At 45.7% G+C, this 20,288-nt stretch overlaps 2 protein-coding genes across 2 annotated transcripts in view; both read left to right on the forward strand.

Annotated features, from left to right (window-relative positions):
- LOC139208647 (membrane-associated guanylate kinase, WW and PDZ domain-containing protein 1-like) overlaps positions 1–16,618 on the forward strand; it is a 128,541-nt gene extending 111,923 nt beyond the window's left edge. The window contains exons 16-23 of the mRNA XM_070838374.1: positions 2,539–2,630; positions 3,375–3,567; positions 5,376–5,747; positions 7,715–7,918; positions 10,817–10,910; positions 11,068–11,158; positions 12,000–12,143; positions 14,413–16,618. Of these exons, the coding sequence (XP_070694475.1) occupies positions 2,539–2,630; positions 3,375–3,567; positions 5,376–5,747; positions 7,715–7,918; positions 10,817–10,910; positions 11,068–11,158; positions 12,000–12,143; positions 14,413–14,601 (1,379 nt within the window). The 3' untranslated portion in view covers positions 14,602–16,618. The remainder of the gene's footprint in view (positions 1–2,538; positions 2,631–3,374; positions 3,568–5,375; positions 5,748–7,714; positions 7,919–10,816; positions 10,911–11,067; positions 11,159–11,999; positions 12,144–14,412) is intronic.
- A 403-nt stretch (positions 16,619–17,021) lies between these two features.
- On the forward strand, positions 17,022–18,598 carry LOC139208657 (arginine/serine-rich coiled-coil protein 2-like). The gene has a single exon (XM_070838386.1). The coding sequence runs from the start codon at positions 17,246–17,248 to the stop codon at positions 18,524–18,526; it is 1,281 nt and encodes a 426-aa protein (XP_070694487.1). The 5' UTR covers positions 17,022–17,245; the 3' UTR covers positions 18,527–18,598.
- Positions 18,599–20,288: the final 1,690 nt, after the last annotated feature.

A 20,288-nucleotide genomic window follows, 5' to 3' on the forward strand; every position in this document is an offset into this window, starting at 1 on the left:
GTTGCCACTTTCCCATTGTCAAGATTAGCACCATTGACACACTTTAGCACTAGACTTCCCTTAAGAGATACATGGGCATGTAATTAGTAGCAATAGTGGAGTAGATGTCATTTGATTGCGTACACCCTCCCCCTTCTTTGTCCAGCCTTGCCAAAGCAAATGGATAGCTCCAATTAAAAAGAATAACCCTCAGATCCACAGTCAAGTCAAAAAAAAAGAAGAAGTAAAAAAAAAAAGCAGGAGTCTGCGAGGGCTGAGAAACGTTAGCATCTAATCATTTGTCAAGGATTTTCATTATTTACACACCTATGAAGAAGAATGTGAAAAGAAGGGCTCAGCGTGGGCTAGTGGTGCTGCCTTGATAGGCTGAGAGGACAATAGTGTTTGATATAAAAAGAAGGAATAGAGATGGAGAGTGGAAGAAACCAAGATGAAGGGGGGGGGGATTATGTCTACATACCTGTCCTAAGGTGATGGTGTCTCAACGGGGGATTTTCTAAATTGCCTGAGAGAGTTTGCTCAGTACAAATGGAAGGACTTGCAATGAGAGAAAGGATAATGAAGAGGCAAGCGAAAGAAACACAGAAATGGGACGTGAAAGAAAAATGTTAGGATAACATAAAGGTCTTTAAAGAGATTCTGATGTATAGAAAAGAGGAGAGGAAAATGTGTAGAATGACAATGAGTGCATCTGACCAGCACCAGCAGGTGTAAAGCCTCTGTTTTCTCACACTGCATTGAGCTCCCATCCTAAAATCCTGCTTTGTGCACCCTATAGGGCTCAGGCCTCGGCTGCGGCAGAGGTATTTCTCTACCCCAACATTCGCTGTAATGAAAAGTTCTGCTGAGATCAAGGTCTTTAAATTCACCATGTGGTGAACGATTTCAATTCTCAGAGAAATCCTCCCAAAAAACTCACAGCATTAATCTGCTCTTGAAAATCGAGGCCAGAGAGGATAGGGAACTCACTCATGCTTTATTGGCCTTCATTTTGATTATTGTCTGGTTTTAACATGTCCCAGTTTAATTTCCTCATTGTTTGAGCCAGCCTTCCTTGTTATTTGCAGTCCTCCCTCAGAGCTCTGCACAGGGCTGTCCATCCTTGTGAAATATTGATCGGATCACGCCTAGTTGCCTCACTGTGGGGATCGCTTATGGATCTATTAATCGACAGGAGCAGGGTGTAACTGGTCAGTTGACCCTCCCGAGTGGAGGTGCAGATTGCGACAGCTAGCCTTTGACTCTTCCCCTCCCAGTTCCTTCACAGTAACGTTGTGATAGATTGGAAGAGATAGCTGCATTCCCCAGGGATTCTAACTGTTGACTGAAGGAACAGATTGGAAGCAGGCTGTTTATGCCTTCTGCCACCATGCCACTTCTTAGTGGCTTTAGTGGTCTTGGCAGCAGTGGCCCGTGTTTGAGCAAAAGGAAATCTCCCCGGGACTTAACTCAGAGGTGCATGTTTGTCAGCCTGTACAACACAGCTGTGACCATACAAATGTGTGCACATACATGTTTACGTGACAGAACATACACACACTTAGAGCAAAAAAAAAACAACTCATACACCTGGAGGAGGCCACACACATCGCACACTCGCTCCATCTCTCCCCTGGCTTCCTGTAGCCCCCCGAGGCTCCCCCCATCTCCTCTGCTACATGAACCATGAGCTGTCATTCGCTGCAGTGCAATGCCTCTTTTATAGTACACCTTTCTAGTTACTAGCACACACACACACACACACACACACACACACACACACTATCGCCTCTTTCTCTTGTGGATGGCGGTGGACTGTGAAGCAGCCATACTCTGCTCAATAATGTATAGCCTATTTCAGCATGTATTAGCACCTCCGTCGGGTGGGAAGTGCTCTCCAACATGTGGAAGAGTTGTTTGTCACACATCATTTCATAAAAGAAACAGTGCAGTCCATTCAAATAGTAATGTTGAGTTTGTGGGAGCGAATTATGAAAATATTTAAAGACCTGAAAGAAGATGAAGCCATGCCAGTCCGTAGTGTTATTTTCAGCCTGATCATTTCTAATTATGGAACCAGGGAGTGAAGGTGCTTTGAATGTTTTTGGCAGCCTGTCGAGCTTTTGACAGCTTATTTAAGCTCGATACCTATGCTCTTTGCCCAAAATAGATCCCTTTAATCTTTTGATGGATCAATTGTTTGTACTTTTCCCAAAGCCTCCAGACAGATTGTTGGTGCAAAACGCTCATCTTAGTGACAAAGCTGGAACAGTTGGGAGGAAAAGTATTTGCATGTTGACACGAGCAGGCGGACGGTTTAATTCCCCGAGAACACTGGTCCGTTATGGCCATGCCGTTGTCTGCAGCCCTCTTTATGATAAAGCTAGAGCATGACAGTTTGACTGAATACGGTGATGTTGAGGGAGTTACACCGAGTCGCTAACAGCATGGCATGCTAGTGCTGAACGCTTCTTGCATTTGGTGCAGGCACAGGAGGTCCCCTGGGCTGGCTCTTGGTATTAATGGACAAATGCTAATGGTGGTTTGTTGATTTTACAGTTCCAGACTTCCAGGAGCAGGACATCTTCCTGTGGAGAAAGGACACAGGGTTCGGCTTCAGGATCCTCGGAGGCAACGAGCCAGGAGAGCCGGTGAGTCTCTCTCACGTTCTTTATATTTCTCATAGCTGATTTACATTTCCTAAATTTTCACTACACATTTGTGTGAGATGTTTAAACTACAACTGCCAAGATTCGGTAACCTTAGTGATGAAACATTGACATTATATTCCAAGCGCTAGTCCCAGCAGCAGCTATAGGTTTTTTTTTTTTCACCACGTCTGTTTTTCTATTTATCTTCCTCCTGTGTGTAGTTCTGAGCTTCTGTGTTGGACTCAGACAAATTCATATCAGTGATCTCTACAACACAGTTTCTCTTTGATCTGTTAAGAAAAAAAAAAACAGATCTCGCGCACACACCAATTTTTTTCTTCCCCGTTTTTAAAGAGGCAGGGTGGTTTGTGCTTGTTCACTGGCCTGCACTGTGTTTTTTAAAGAAAAAGAAAAGAGATTTATTTTAGAGCTCGGCCCAGGTGACTACTGTAGCAGTCTGCAGAGAACAGTAGAGATGTAGTGGTGAGGTTTAAATCATTGCTGACCTGTGCCGCATGCCAACTTTATAACTGCTATTTTATAATCAATGTGTGTACACTTCAGTATGTCTTCATTTAAAAAAGTCCTTGTCTCCATTAAAGCATTGCTTGAACTCTTTCCATGAATGTATGATAATATCATTACGTGTAGCACAGAGCTTTTGGCAGTCTTTGCATCCGTGTTTGTGAATTAGATTTGTGCACACAGTCTCACAAGTCTCCTCCATCTTCTTTTGTTTCATAGATTTACATCGGCCACATAGTGAAGTATGGAGCCGCAGACGAGGACGGGCGCCTGCGGTCCGGAGATGAGCTGATATGCGTGGACGGCACAGCTGTGGTGGGCAAGTCGCACCAACTGGTGGTGCAACTGATGCAGCAGGCTGCGAAGCAGGGCCACGTCAACCTCACTGTGCGACGCAAAACCAGCTACGCAGGTAAGAGGGAAGATGGATCAAGGTGAGGGAGCAGCCTAGTCTGTTAAAGACCCGCTGACAGGTCCAGAATCCAGGGGTGTAATATTTCTTTTGGCTGACGTTCAAAAGCTTGTTCATGTCTTGAATTATGGCCAGTACATAGACGCACAAGAGAACGAGAGTGAGAAAACGGGCAATAAAGGACTTGAACTTACACCTGGTTGATTAGGTGACACCACGGTAACAGCAAGTCTGATTTAATGCCGCACGACCCAGAATCTGGGGGGGCAGCAAACACATTAAGCAACAGAAGAAATACAACAGAGGAGCAACTGGTGCATTTGTTTACAGTGCAGCCGAGTCGTGTTGTTTTAATAAAGTCAGTCAGTAATTGGCCGTTTTCTATCATGCCATGAACAACTGTGTCCTTATTTCATGCTGCGCACAGTGCTAGTAGTTCTCCACCCGACAGTCGGGCACAGGAACGCTGGTTACTTTTATTTGTGTTTCCTGCAGCTTCCTCACAGTAAAAGCTTCTCCGCATTTCACCAGTTGAACGCTTTTAAGGGAAGCAGCGGCAGTGGGACGTTCTGTTTGCATTAGTAGTAACTTAATCGAGCTTTGACAAGGTGCAAAGAGAGTGAACAGTGAGGCGGTCATCAAGGAGATAAAATTACGCTGCACTACATGCATCCATCGTTTCCAGTGAATCCCTCATGCATGTTAGGGCGACTTAAATTCAGCGAGGGAAGGCGAACATATTTGAGCATGTCAGTAATTGTTTCATATTGGGTCAGCAGTGTATTTTATTATTTAATTAATCCATTTTGCAAACAAAATCAGATTTTGAATCAGATTTTATCTGATTCCATTATATCATAACGGCCTCTGTTGTTACATTACAACAGTGTTCAGTTGCTGAAAAGCACTCTGTACTTTACATTGCTATGGGACCCATCTATTTTCATCGCACTTCCATCAGAGGCCCGGGGGCCTGCTTACTATGTACAAGGGTTCCCTTCCTCTGTAATAGTCTGGGTGTGTAACAGTAGGAATCGAGCAAACGCCCCCGCCCATCACTGCCATTTCACTGCTCTGCTCAGCTCCACTCTGCTCCTCAGCAGGCGATAAAGAAAGGCTCATAAATATGATGGAGAGGGTGGTCAACCTTCGGCCCGATGACAGCGGCTAGACATTAGTGCATTGCTGCTCCCTGTCTGCCTCAGAGCGTCAAGAATATGAGGCACCTTCCTTGAGCAGCTGTACAGGAAATGAAATGTGGAATGAAATGTCCAGATACAACAAGCCGGCCGCGTCTTTAGTTCATCTTTTGTTCAAAAGAGATCAGAGAAGAGATTGTGGGAGAAGGTCTTCTTCCCAAGCAGTCGACTGGCTCGTCTGTTAAGCATATCATCATAAACTAGCTGATCAGGACGGAAAAGTGTCTTTTTTTTTCGTTCGCTATGTTTTTTTTTTATTATTTTCAGATTGTACAGATGATGTAGCATTTTGCAGTGTTGTCATATCTTGACAGTTTTGTTTTAATGTTATCTCGCCTTATTATGTAACGGTCTCCTCTATTCTGTTATCTCCTGAACATCTTATGTAACACTGGCCGGTCTCATTTTTATCTGCTTGTCTTCATTCTCCTCTTGATCTTCTCGCTTCGTCTCCTGAATCTGTTCCGTCTTACGTCCCCGTCCACAATTTGTTCCTCTTCATTCCTTCCATAAATCTTTCTCCTCTATCGCTCCCCCATGCCGTTTCTTCTCCCGCCCTTCAATGTACATCTCCATCTTTCTCACCTTATCCTCCTCTGCCATCTTTAGTTAAAGCAGAGGGAGACGTGCCTCCATCGCCGGCGTCCTCCCACCACAGCAGCACCCAGGCGCCCAGCCTGACGGAGGAGATAGGGAAGCGCACCCCGCAGGGCAGCCAGAACTCCCTCAACACCGTCAGCTCCGGCAGCGGCTCCACCTCCGGCATCGGCAGCGGGGGAGGCGGCGGAGGGGCGGGGGGCAGCAACAACACTGTGGTCGCTGCAGCAGCCCCCGTCATCTCCTCTCAGCCCCCCAACGCCGCCCCCACTGCACCTTCCGCCTTGCAGCCCTATGATGTAGAGATCCGCCGTGGCGAGAACGAGGGATTTGGTTTCGTCATCGTCTCCTCGGTGTCACGGCCTGAAGCCGGCACCACCTTCGGTAAGCCCCGTCATACTTCTCTATGTGGAGTACTCTAAAAGCTACAAAATATCTCCAGGCACACTGATGTTGATCGCACATGCAATGAAGTTCCACTCAGCAAAACGTGAAATACACACTATAGATTTTTCTCATCACTCTCATTCCTGGTGCCTTTAATCTTCCCATCTTCTTTATGGGCCGCCTTTGTATCATCCATAAAAGCCACTGAACACTAAATAGCCAGACAACCAGCAAATATTCTGGCTATTTACAGTCCCACCAGATCAATACCAACGCTCTTCAAAGAAGTGGTTCTTCTTTCTCATTTTCGTCTGAGCCCGTCAAACCAAGACACTGAAACCCTTTCTTTCGCCTGCAGCTGCTGCTACACTCACACAAGCCTTTCATAATTGATCACAAGTGAAGTGGGTCTTACATAAGGCATTTGTATTATTCAGCTGAACTTAAATGGCTTCTGCCGAGCAGGTTGGCACTAAAAGCCTAATGACAACTTAATGAGAACGAGAAAGTGCTGCAAGCAGGATAAATAGCGGAAGTGATCGGTGTGAGTCATGTATTTATTTCACAACGTGGCTCAGAAAGATGCACTGACTCAGTCACCTATATATCTATATTTTTTTGGTTGTTTCTGTTCGGTTTTTCCACAATAAAATTACTCCTCTAACTGACACGTCTTCGCATATAAAGCTGTTCAAATTGACTCCACTTTGCTTTTTACAAACTAGTAGTGTCTTTTCTATGCAGTGCAGTCTTTGCCCTACTGCCACGGCTTCCAGCCTACACTACTATGGCATTCCACTCTTCTTTATGCTCCTATCTCTGTCAGTGTGGGTGGACTGAAAAGGCCTGAAAATGCTCAGCTTTCCAGGTTGGCTTATAAAGTGGCAAAGCTTCTATTCCACAGCCCAGAGTAGACAGCATGGGCCGGCACATGAGCTTTATTTGATTTGACCTGACATGCAATACCTAAAGGAATCCCATTGGTTACATGAAAGTTTCAAACTCCGTTGTTTCTTTCCAGTATGTCTTCAGTTCATAGCGGCGGTGGTGTCAGAGACCAATCCACCCATGCTGTTAGTATGTGGAGAAGCACTTTATTTCGTTCAGAAATGCTACAGCGCCTCTGTCTTTCTTTTTCCCAGTCTCTCTACAATCCACTTTCCACTCAATATTTTACAGCTCGATTCAGTTAAAGCGACAGGAAGAGGTCAGGGTTAGACAAGTTTGTAGCGGAGTACAAGAGTAGAAGGCGAGTGAAAGGAGAAATGAATAATAATGAAAAAGAAGATGGAGAAAGAAAGTAGCGATTGCCCGCTCCTCTTCTCTGCAGTGACTGATGTCAGATTGCAGACAAGAGAGGAAGGGAGAGAAACGGAGAGAGAGACCTCAGGACAGTTGGTGAGACGTCAGCTCTGATGTATGTTTGTCGTCTCCGACTTTCTGCAGGTGCAGGTGTTTGGGATGCAGACGACACAGCGCAGTTTTTTCGTTATTAGGTTTCTTGCTTCCGAGAGACTCCCATGCAAATATAATAATGATACCCGTTTTAGAAACTCGGTGCCGAAGGAGCTTAAAGTTAAAAAGGCAAAGAGACAGAGAGGTTGGAGGAGGATGAACACTTTGGATGTAGAGTTGAGCTTAGTTTTTCCAAAGGTTAATTTGAAAAACTAATTTGCAGAAAAAGAACTACAGTATGACAGATTTTCTTATTTCTTTACAGAGCACAAATTTGCCCCTTTTTCTCCCCCAACGCTTGCATTTTTCTGATCAGCTTCTCTGAGTTACTTCAGCTCAGCTGGCTGTTGGCTGTCTGTGAATTAACCCTTAACCTTCTGATCCTCTTTTTCTATTCCTTTCCCCCTTTCCCTTCTTTTTCCTTTTCTCTCCAAACGCAATCCAACATCACATCACACACACACACACACGCACACACACACATCACAACATGTCAATGGTGACTGTAGCTAGCAATGCATGTGTGGCCATGCCCCACAAAATAGGGCGCATCATTGAGGGGAGTCCAGCAGACCGCTGCGGGAAGCTGAAAGTCGGCGACCGCATCCTGGCTGTGAACGCATGCTCCATCACCAACAAGTCCCACTCGGACATCGTCAACCTCATCAAGGAGGCCGGGAACACCGTCACACTACGCATCATTCCTGGAGACGGTAAGATTCGTATGTGTCTAATAGTCTCTATTCCCTTGATAATTAACCCAGCAACCTCAGGGGTCCTAAAAGCTGCCTTCAAGGGTCCTCGCAAAATAGTGCTGAGCAGCCTATTCTGACTATTCCATTCAATAGACAGCCTTCAGCCAAATATTCATATTTAGCTAAACTATTGAGCGAGAGCTTGGTCATTAGGACTGTCCAAGTGGGAGTGAAGATGTTTGCAAGTGGCTTTGCTCAACAGCACATTGATGGCAGTCAAGCAATACATCCATCAGCTATTATAGTAATGTTATTGTCTATTTGTGGTGCAGGACAAGTCTTCACATTTGTATGCCGGTAGTGTTATATAAAACATGCAGTTTCTTCACTTGCTTTCAAAGTGACTGGAGCAGCCTCACAGTGTTGACAGAACTGCCTCTTTGGGGATATTTTGGAACTTTCCCCAGTCTTTGCATTTGTGCCTTGAGCATGCCTGCACTTTTAAATGATAGATAGATGTGTGTGTGTGTGTGGGCATGGGTGCGTCTGTTTTGTTTGTGGTTTTAAGGAAAAGTTTGTGCACATTGTATGTTGTGCTCAGCAGCTGAGAGCTCTCGCTACTTTGTGCTGACAGATCACCCTGGCATGCTTCACAAATACTGTTTAATTAAGTGTATGTGTGTGTGCGAGGAAGGCGATACTCCCTGTCAACCTGCACACTGGTAGAAATTGGAGCTATTTGTCCGCCGCTCGTTGCTTTCCGGCTCACTTCTTGTGGATGAGGGTTTTTTTTTTTTCCCCGCGTGGCGGTTGATGAGAACAGTGAGCCAAAATTGCTCTGCCAAGAAGACACAGAGAGCACGAGAGAAGGCGTCAGAGAGAAATAACTGGATATGCTTTACCGGAAGGTTCTGGTTTGTGTTTATGTGCATGTGTCAAACCGAGAGACGCTGCCTGACGTGGACACACAGAGAGAGAGAGTGACGGGAAGGGATTGTGGCTTGTGTTTCTAAGTTGCGTCTCTGAGTGACTGTTCTCGCTGCCTCTGTTTACACCAGACTGAGCATGCCTATTTCTATGTGGATCAGTCCTGTCTAAACTTTCTTACTTGAATAAATACCATCTCAAGAGGCTTTTCCAAGGTGAAGTCAGGTTCAGCTCCTTTCCGTTGAGCTCACCTTTCTCCATGTGTGAACACATGCACAGTTTTGTATTGACAGATGCTCAGTGCTTCTGCACTGACAAGGAAAGCAGACGCGGCACCCTGCTGGTGCACAGGAATGCCTGTACAGCTAATGCCTTCATCAAAGCGTATGTCTGTGCGGCACAGACTTGAAGCGCAGACTAAGTGTACCTTATTGCTTCCTATTGTGTACGAGAAAGGAGCCTGACGTGCTTGAGGTGATATGATGTGTCTTTTTTATGGAAAAAAAACCTGTGTTATATTGTGTAGTACAGCCCTCCCACTTCTCTTATCTCTTCTCCCTTTCTTCTCGTCTCTGCCCCTTTCTCTCGCTTTCCCCTGAATTTCTCATTTTGATTGTACCTGCTCATTCCTATCTCGGTCCATTCAGGGTGGGAGGGCATATTGCCAGGGCCAGAGACGAATTACAGAAACAGCTCAGTGCTTCTTTGCTCCGTGAATGTTCCAAAGCGAGAGAGAGGAGAAAAGAGGCAGTGGGTCGTGAGTGGAACGGGAAGACAGAGAGAAACGGAGCTTATTCGATTAATTTCCAGACAGAAAACAGTCTAAGGAGAGATTAATGGCGAGAGGGAGCAGAATGGAGGGAGTGGGCTATGCAAATGAGCAGATGGAGGGGCGAGTAGGGTTTACGGGGACAAATATGAGGCAGCAAAAGTGAGAAATGAGAAACAAGAAAATATGTGAAAATCTAACACAGTTCACGGTTGAAGCCAGAAATTCTTATGGGGGGTGTTTTCAGCACAGACTGCACGCTGAGGACTAAGCTGAAACATTCATCATACTCACATATGCCCAGAACAAGAAGGTTCTCCTCAGCACAATCTGAAACGAAGCTCGCCCCACCCACGCTGCAGCTGGCCAGGTTGACTTTGCACCTCGTGGCCAACAGGCAATCGAAGAGTTAAGCCAACGGGCTCTGAGGGGACTAGTGGAGGAGATGAATGGATGAGAGGGGAAGTGGCCGTGAGAGGAATAGCGAGTAGGCGACTGAGAAAGGAGTGGAGGAGTTGTAATCAAACAAAGGACACCTGTAAATAGCCAAGCAAGACCAGGTTGTTAAGGAGAAAAAAGGTTTCTTTATGCGGCAAGAGTGGTGTAATGATCGTCTGTTTTTGTCATTAGAGCCCAGCGTAATTCATTGATAACAGAAAAGGATTGAATCAGTGTTGAGATAAGAGACGGAATAACCAGGGGCTTTTATCTCCCTGAGGGCTCCAAGCGTGTCGGCTTCCTGTTCTACAATCCACCGAGCTTCGGTCCACAGTGAGACGGACACGCTTGTGAAAACAAACCCAATCTGACAAATGACGAAATGATTGATAGAACAAATGTAATCCGCTGCTGTATTATTCTAGTGTCCCAGATCTTTGCTAAGTCGTGGAGGAAGCCTGGAGGCCGGCGGAGCTTGTGGTGTTTGTAGCGTACAGCTGCTGAATCCACGCCGGCGTTAAAAATGCACAAAGAAAATGTTCCGTGTTAGAAATACTCCATCAAACGGAATCTTAAGATGACACCAGAGACTCTTCTATTGGTTTTTTATGGAAATTATAATGCATTGAATCAAAAGGTGTATGTAAAAATCAGATATCAATAAAAATGTACTCAGTGAAGCAAGAAGTTGTTACATTTGCAGACAGGTTATTGGACTGTGTGAAAAACTGGCCATGTTTGAGCCTAAAATTTGTTCTTTTTTCTTCCCTCACCCTCCACAGAGTCATCAAATGCGTCTTTGTTGACCAACGCGGAGAAGATCGCCACTATAACCACCACTCACGCACCTCAGCAACAGGCTGCACCCGAGGCCAGGTGAGGGGCACACAGGGAAGTTGGGTGTTTTGTCAAGACCGAGTGCAGCCTTTCTAAAAAGGGCTTTATGCTGATTAAATTCCTGATTTTAAAACCCAAAATGCATCCAAAGATGTTATCTTTAATATTTCACACAAGCTGTTTCTTTCCATCTCAGGAACAACACCAAACCAAAACAGGAATCGTTTGAATTCAAAGCCCCACAAGGCCCTCCTCCCCAACCCCCGACGCAGCAAGTCTCACCGCAGGTAAGGACGGACACTCCGGTGATTTATTCACCCGTCGCTTTTTTCATACGTCCATCCATTTCGCGTCTCCATCAAACGCCCCAGCAATCTGCGCTTCATCCCGTCGACTTCCTCCCTGCCATCCACATCCGTCTTTTCGTACATCCATCCAGCTGTTCCAGCACCAAAACATCCATTTATCCTGTGTCCCTTTGCGCATCAACCAATCCACCCACCTACCATCTCAAGGACAAACAAAGTGCATTTTTATTTATTTATTTTCCCCTGTTTGTCTACCTGCTGGTGTTATCGGCTCCATGCATTAAGGAAAGCCTGTTTGCTTTCAAAGTAACCCCTCAGTCCACTGTGTTCACTGCTGAATTAATCTGGCGCTGTGGAGATGGCTCTCACAGATAGCATTGATCTCTCAGCAGAGGAGATTAGGAGGGCGTGAAGACAGGAGCTGCCGTGGCTGTCTGCCTGTCCTTGTAGTGCCCGGCCCGTCTTTCTCCCTCTCTCCCCCCTCTCTCTCTGTCTGTGCCCTCTCTCTTTTGTCCACCCAGAGCCCACGGCATCAATAATTCAGCATCCTTACACCTGAGCATATGCATGTACACACACACACACACACACGCAGTCTGGCCCATCTATTAAATAGGTGTGACTTTCCTGAAGGTGGCATTTGTCCCATGGTCCTGAAATAGGAACGCACTTCAAAGGACACAGACACACACACACACACGCAGAGTTCAAATCTGAATCACAAACCTTGATGCAAATGTGTCTTTTCCCATCCCTCTTTCCGTGTGTGTGTGTGTGTGTGCGTGTGTGTGTGTGTGTGTGTGTGGTCTGTCTCTGTCAGGACGCTGAGTTCTACTCAGTGGACCTGGAGCGAGACAACAAAGGCTTTGGCTTCAGCCTGCGGGGAGGCAGAGAATACAACATGGACCTGTACGTGCTGAGGCTAGCTGAGGACGGAGCGGCTGTCCGCAACGGAAAGATGAGGGTACGAACACGATGCACCAACAGCACCCCCGCATCAAGAATCATGAAATGCGTCCAAATATTTGGCCCTACTTTGTTGTTGGCACTCCAATGATTTTACACATGAATTATGTATTATGTAATGCAGCTCTGGAGGAGTTTTCTAAAATCTGAGAAAATAACCTCCGATTACATCATCAGGGTTATCTGGGCTTGTGCTTCGAGGCTGCAGGTTTACGATAGAAAGTCTGCTTTAAGAATTGAATGAAAGAAGCCGTGGAATTCCATTATGGGAATTGTTGGATCCAGCATTTTTGGAGTTTGAATTATTTAATATTTAATATTTTTCTATGTATTCTTGTGTCCCTTGAAAATGAGATCTTGGTCTCAGTGGGACTTTCCTTATTAAATGAAGGTTATATGTAACTGCGATAGCGATAGTCATTCTGTAACTGGAATAAGTCCAAAACGAATTATATTAAAGCAATATTACGCTGCGTTCTTGGGAACCACCCAATGGATCCCCTGAGGTCCATTATCCATTTGGCTTATTACGGCGCATAAACTGACAGCTCCCTCAACTGTTTAAGGTCATTTTACTCTATTTTGCTCCTCTTGGCTTCATATTTTTATGTCATCATGTGTGAAGAAGATATCTGGGGAATTTCTTGATCGAGGCACTACTTTGTAATCATGGCTGCAAGTGTTAACAAACATGAAGAGGGGGATGATTAGGAGTAGTAGGTCTCCAGTGTTACAGTATGTATGAGCTGTGTGAGAGACATTTGCATGTTACTCCAAAATGTCAACTTTTCATGAGCTAAGAAAAACGGCCTCATTTCAGCTTTTTTGCTCTGCATTTTACAGATAATGTTTTGTATTAAATGGTTCATTTAGAGAAGTTGGAGGAATTTCTCAACCCATAAAGTGGCACATAATCCTTCGGGTTATCTGAAAAATCACCAGAATTTGAGATGTGTGGTTTTCATCAAACATCTCTGCACTTACAGCACCGCAGGTGTCCAAATGACTGGATTTTAACTGTTGTTCTGTGTTGATTCTGTTATGATAATACCTACTTTCAGGTGCAGTCTGAGCCAGTTGACTGTGTTGATTAACAAGGGAGTTGATGATACTGCCTCACAGACTTTATAGACCATCATCAGAATAATGTTATATGTCATTATAATTGCTTGTGCATAATGTACCCTGCAATTACTGCAAGCTGTGCTTCGCTGAATATAAACCTTCCAGGCTTGGGCACGTACGAGCACTCACTGCAATATCAGAACAAAAAGCACATGCCCGCTGACAGAATATGTACATTTTAATTAATGAAGGTTTCCCTACTAGCCTGTGAAGTGTCGTTCATACATGCTGCAGAAACTTGTCATGAAACTGTAATATTTAACCTTTATTTTGATTAATTGCATACACCAGTAGCTTTCCCCTTGGGCTGCTTGATTGAATATACAATGCAGGGTTAATTGATTCTCCGCTGTGTGTTTGCATATGAGACATATGCAAAGAGCCTGTTGGCAGGTACTGTATGCATGCGAGCTATAAGGGAGCTTTTGAATATGCCACAGTTAAGAAGTGAGCGGGGGTGTGCATGTATTACCGCATTTCCACACGCATATATGAATACATACGTTTGTGTTTGCGCACCTTATTAACGTAGATATTAATAGCAGCAGCTGTGTCAGGCAGAGAGAGGTGTCAGTGAGGGATCCATATTCTGCCAGAGAGGAATTCCCTCAGCGCAGACAGCACTCACGGATAACTTGAGGCTTGGAGGCAAAGACTCGGGAAGCAAGACGAGTTTTTTTAAGGCTCCTGTCTCTTCCCCTCTCTGTCTCATTTTCCTCTCTCAGCGTCTCAGTTGCTGCTTTGCGATGCAATTTGCCCTCTCCGGAAACTGTTGATTTAGGAAAAAAAAATGTTGCTGTTGTGCGGTTTTCCATTCAAAGTATTCGATATGTAACTTCTCTTCAATCTGTCCTCCCTTCCCTTCCTCTCTGCTGTCACCGTGTCCCTTTGAACCTTCCTGCCTCTCATCTTTCCTCTTGTGTACTTCCTACCCCACTGTCACTTGTTTTCTGCATTCTCTCTTGCTCTGCTGTCTTCTCTGCCCTTTTTCTGGCTTCTGCTGTCTCTCCTTCCCCCCCCCCTCTGATTTACCTCCTCTCCTTTCCATCTTCACCTGTCACTCTGTCTCGCCTCTCTGCCTCCCACCTTTTGCTTCCTCCTTTCCTTCCGGCTCCTCTTCCTGTTCTCCTTCCTTCCCGCAGGTCGGCGATGAAATCCTGGAGATCAATGGCGAGAGCACCAAGGGCATGAAGCACGCGCGAGCCATCGAGCTCATAAAGAGTGGAGGACGGCGCGCCCATCTGGTGCTCAAGAGGGGTGACGGCTCGGTGCCTGAATATGGTGGGTCAATCTACGAAAACATTCCCTTCTCCCCTATCTTCACGCCCTGAGCCAGGGGACGCCCAGTGGACGGTGGTGGGTCGAAAGGGAACGAACTATATTACCCTCCCAGGACCCTTCACCCATCCCTGGGACAAACCCACCAGGGAGGGGGACGGGGATTGGTTGATCTTGGGTGTCTTTCTGGTGGAGGTCACTCCTGGGCTTTGGGATTTTTTGGGAGGGAGCAGGGGTGGAGGTGCTCCTGTGGGTGCTGTTGCCCCCTCCTGCTGTCACCTGCTCTCAGTTTCCATGTCATCCCGCTGTCACTTTTCACCTTCTGGCCACTGAGCAAAAGCACTCTGCTGGGACTTTACAGAAAGGTGGTGGGTCTGATTTCAGTGCTACATGAAAACTGTTTACAGGGTTTGAATGAACAGAATAGTGAAAAAAATCGACGTTTCTCGTGGGTAAGAAGTAAAACCGAGGGCTCCAAAATCCTCATTAAACACTAATTTAGCGTTCAGAGGAAAAGAAAACTTGATCCATTGCATCCCATGATAAAATGGGACATCTCTCAGCTTCGGTTAGGACGTGACACAAACATATTTATGATATTTATTGAAGGTGAATGTAAGCTACTGAACTCCTAAGGGTTTTAAGTGAGGACTGTACTGAGACGAAGAGGCAGTCTGATGCTTTTTTTTTGCCATTTCAAAGAGAAAATCTCACTATACTGTGCTTGACATTACTCACTAATCCATGGATTTTATTTGCACCCACTGTTAATGTCATTGAAAAGCTGTGATGATAGGAACTCCACCCATCCCCATTCAAAAAGAAAAAGAGTCGCTCCAGTTATATAGACGTTTTTGTACAGTGATGAAAAGAATAGAGGCAAGTATTTTTGTTCCATGTACAGAGCCATGAATCGAAGCCACATATTAATGGATAAAAGTCTATTGCTGCATGAACTTGTCAAAAGTGTAAATTGGATTTTTTTTTTTCCTTCTATTGTCTATTTTCCATAATATTTATGGAACGTTTCTTTTTTTAATCGTATTGACCAGTTTTGATTGATAGTCACGAGTCATCATAAATGTTTTCTTTTTCTTTTTCGTTACTCTTTTTTTTTGAGTGGAGATGCATTTTGCCTGTCTTGAAAAGTTCATCAATGTAATTTTATTTGCGCTAAGAATGTGCTGTCTTAACCTGCACCGATATGACATCATGTGAACTTGTATATTTTGGATCATTGTTTGTACTTTTTAGTTGGCACAACCTTTGACAGTCTTGCCAGTATTTCTTTTGATTTCTGTCAGCAATGTAAAACTGCTTCATACGCTGTTATTGTGGGTGTGCGAGTCTCACTGTCTTTATTTTTTGGGTTTGGGTTTCTGCTGCTTCTGTGTCCACATGTTTAGGTGTGCGTGGGTTTCGTGTGTCTGAATGTGTGCGTGGTTGCTTGGTTCCAGGACTTTTCTCTGTAACTGTTGGTTTCCACTGAAGGGTTTGGGCTATTTCCTGGACTGTCTCTTTATTCTGAATGACTCAATGATCAAATAAACACCTTTTTTTCATTGAAAAATCAACACAATAATTCTCCTTTTCTTCCTTCAAGTTGGTTCCAAGCGATCTAAACCCTGTGCTCTTCTCTTTTTTCTGTGTTTTTGTATCTTCCCTTCTATTGCGCTGGGCTCTTGTCTTCCTTCAGGGATGGTCGCTCCCCATCTCACTGCATGTATGAGAAATGACAAGATGGGGGAGGCCTCTGCCCTCCAAAATCAGACCACGGTTTGTAACTGTCCTCCCCTGTCGTCTGGCTCTCCCTCTCACTTCCTGTCTCTCTTTTTCTTCGTCTCTCTCTTTCTCCATCCTGATCTCTTTGTGGTGTGGTCAACTCACCCATGCCCGTGCTCTACGTCATGCATACGAATCCATTCACCGAAAATGCATTGCCAGTACCGCCGCTGCCGTAGCCGCTGTTATCGATACTTTATGCACCAGTCGTATTTAATCTTTGGCCAAGAAATCCAAAGGTTTCTGGCTTATTGTGTTTTTGTTAAGTAGTTCAGGTATTCACACGTACTTTAGACAGCCAGAGATTATTTTTTTATTGCTAGTTTTCTGCTATAGTTGTATTCCTGCAGTATGTAATCTCTCCTGAAAATGGAGACCAAAGAAGAATTTAGTAAAGATATTGTAAGGTTTAATCCTAAGAATCTGATAATAATAAGAATTGCACTGGTTGCTCAGGTAGATGCTTTAGTCAGACTAAAGGGAAAAAGTTTTTGGGTTTCATCTTGAGCATTTTATTTGCTTTTAACATCTACAAAGCATCTAAGGCATCATGACAGTGCATGAAAGAGCATGGCTAATCAGTACAATCAAGCATCATCAACATGCAGCACGTTGGCACTGACTGTAACCAGCCTCCAGTGCAGCCGTCCGCCCAGACTCCAGTTAGACTGGGGAACAGGTTTGTGGGTAACAAGTCTCCTCAACCAATGGCTGCCTTTGTGTCACTGCGTTTTATTCTCATGCGTAAGCTACACTAGTGTTTTACCATTGGCTGCCGCTGTGCCATCCAACAACTAGCCATCTTTGCTGGCATTAACATCAGAATGGCTTCCATTGAAAATGTTGCAGCTTCATGTCTGAGTGATTCAGCATGGTTAGTGAGACAGCAGATAGGAGCTGTCAGAGTCTAGATGTATGTTTGATCCCCCCCTGCCCTGTATGTCACACTGTGTTGCAGACGGCAGCCCCAACGACAGCAGCGCAGTCAACCCAGCCTCAGGGTTACAAAACGCTGCGGAAGTGAGCACCCTACCCCCAACCAACGCGCCATCGGAGTCAAGCTTCCCACCAGAACCCAACCAATCATCCAAGAGCAAAAAGGAGCAGAGCCGCCACTCTACCGGAACTGGCAAGCACCACCATTCCAACCACCGCCACCGCTCCCCCAACAAGAAAACCAGCACGGGAAATCACAAGGGGGGGAAGTCCAAGGGCGCATCCAAGCTGTTCAAGAAGAAGGATGACAAGGGAAGTGACGGCCACCGCCACCATTCCAGTGGGCACCACCGTAGACGCCACCGTTCACCTGACAAGGGGCGCAGCCGCACGCGCAGTGCAGAAAACACCCTGGATAGTGGTCATGGGGGGCACCGCCACGGCCGCTCCCCTGACAGACGCCACGGTCACCACTCCTCCTCTCATCACCGCCACCGCTCTCCTTACCGCTCACCCTACCGCTCCCCTCACCGCCACAGGTCCCCCCACCGCTCTCGGCACCACTCCCCCACCAGACGCCATCCCCACTCCTCAGACCCCTACCGCCGGTACGCCTCCCCAGAGAGACAGAACCGCAGCAACGAGAAGCCCAATGGGGATGAGGCCGTATTGAAGGAGCCAACCAGGACTCCTGAACCCAGCCTCCCTTTTGAGAACAGCATCCTCCATGAGCCCCCGGCCCTGGACCGCCTGAACAGGGAGGCCACGCTTCCACCGTTGCGCAGGGAGGAGCGTCTGTACGGGGAGGACAGTCTGCTGATGACAGCGTCCTCCATGGAGAGGGCCTACAGGGGGGACAGCCTGCTGAAGGACGTGGCATCCCGCGGCCAGAGAGATGCCTACAGAGACACCACCTTGCCCAGAGTGCGCACCCCCGACTCAGATTCAGCCTACAAGAGGTACAGCTCGCTGCTGAGAGGGCGCTCGCCAGAGAGGACGGACAGGGATGGGCGCTACGCCAGCCGAGGTAGTTCCCCCGAGCCACAATACCGAACCCGCAGCCTGGGACGAGACTTCTCCCCGGTCAGGAGCTCCAGGAGGGAAGACTCGGAGGACGAAGAGGATGATGACAATTTTGTAGCGGCCAAGGTGAGAGAGTATTACAGCACGCTCAAGACTAACACCAGTCGCTCATCCAAGCCCGCAATCCCTGAGCCCAAGAAGACCTACAAGGAGAACCCCAAAGACCTGAGCATCTGATGGACGGCTGTCAGCCAATCACAGCCACTACCCACAAAACACCTCAAGTACTCACTCCCATTACCACTTGGTTCTACAGACATGCACCCACTTGTGAACACACACATGCAGATAAACACACCCGACAACACAGATACACTCATTCATACACACACAGTATGTAACAATGTTACACAATGTTATGTTACTAACAAGACAGTGATTCCAAAATGACTTTTGAAAGCTGTTATCTTTTCTTTCTTTTTTTAATTGTATGTTTTTTTTTTTGTTTTTTTTTTAATTTAGTTTTTGTTTTTTCTTGTTTTTGGTTGAGCATTCTACATTTACAGTAACTCAGACTTTTCCAGAAAATGTAAAACCATAAAAAACAATGATGTGCCTAACAGTTCCATTAACGAGCGACATTCTGTTTTTGATTTGATATGTGACGGGCATTTTGTGCCGCACTGTCAGATGATGAAATGTATGTACTTTTCCACGAGGATCCCAAGGAAGTACCGCGCACCTGGATCACTGTAACCGGTGCTCACAATGATGCTGTGCATGTCTTTACCGGTTTCAATGTCTCTGTCTCTCTCTCTCTCTCTCTCTCTCGCTGTCTCTCTCTGTCTTTCTCTCTCCCGCCTTTATACTCTCTCTCTCTCTCTCTCCCTCTCTCTTTCTCTCTTTCTCTCTCTCTCTCTCCCCAGTGCCACTGTTTTTTAGACATTTGACCAGACTATAGCACAAGCCTGCATTTGTTTGTATATTTTTGACAGTTTGCAGTATGTGTACATTCAGAGGTGATCATTTTAATGAATGAAGGGAAAATTAAAAGTTAAACTATGATGATGATGATGATGATGATGTTAAAATAAAATAATATATTCAACAAATTAACATGTCTGTGGTTGCTTTGGCTCGGGCTCTTTGGTAATCACAGCCACTAGAATTATTTTGGGGTCGCAGGTTTAACAATGCAAACACTGAGTGTGAGTGTCATAGCAAGGTAGGTACGAAGAGTCTGTAGTGTACCGAGCGCTCATCATTTGGGCAAAGACAAGACTAAAGAGTGAGGAGGCTGACATTGTTATCTCAGGCCTCCCAAACGTATATATGGTTGTGTGTGTGAGTGTGTGTGGAAATAAAGTCTTTGAAGCAAAGTAAAGCAAAGAGCTTCCATCCTTTCACAACATCAAAGCCTGGATAGAACAGTATTAAAAAATGTTCCTTCGCTCCTCCTCTCACTGCTTACTTTGATTTGTGCCTTCTCAGTGCCCTATTTCTCCCGTTGTCCTCAACAGTCCTTCGTCCTCTTCCTGTATCCGCTCCTCTCCGCTGAAAGATTTTTCATTTGATAGAGAGCATACAGCGGGGGAAGCTGCATCCCTATTTCAGGACAGTGATAGCGATAGTGGTGGTGATGCTGGGGAGGACTGTCTGCTGTGTGTGTGTTTTTTTTTTCCCCCCAGATACAACAATGGGGGAGATGAGAGAAAAACAGCAGAGGACAGAGTGGTCACTCCTGGTGACCTGTGAATGCCAGCAGGGATTTACCACATCAGGAAAATGAAATATTTTCTCTGGCAGTGCTTGATGCTGAGCATGTACTGGAAGACGAGGCACAGCATGCACTTTCAAATAGTTAGATTCACCTCAAGATGCATGACAAAAGTGCTTTTCCCCTTTTATCTTTTTTCACAATATCTACCGACATAGATTTTTAAGATACTGACATTTAAATATTTCAAAAAGCGTGTGTGTCTAATAATATCTGTTCAGG

The sequence above is a fragment of the Pempheris klunzingeri genome, chromosome 2 (assembly GCF_042242105.1).
Source record: "Pempheris klunzingeri isolate RE-2024b chromosome 2, fPemKlu1.hap1, whole genome shotgun sequence".
NCBI classification, from domain to species: Eukaryota; Metazoa; Chordata; class Actinopteri; order Acropomatiformes; family Pempheridae; genus Pempheris; species Pempheris klunzingeri.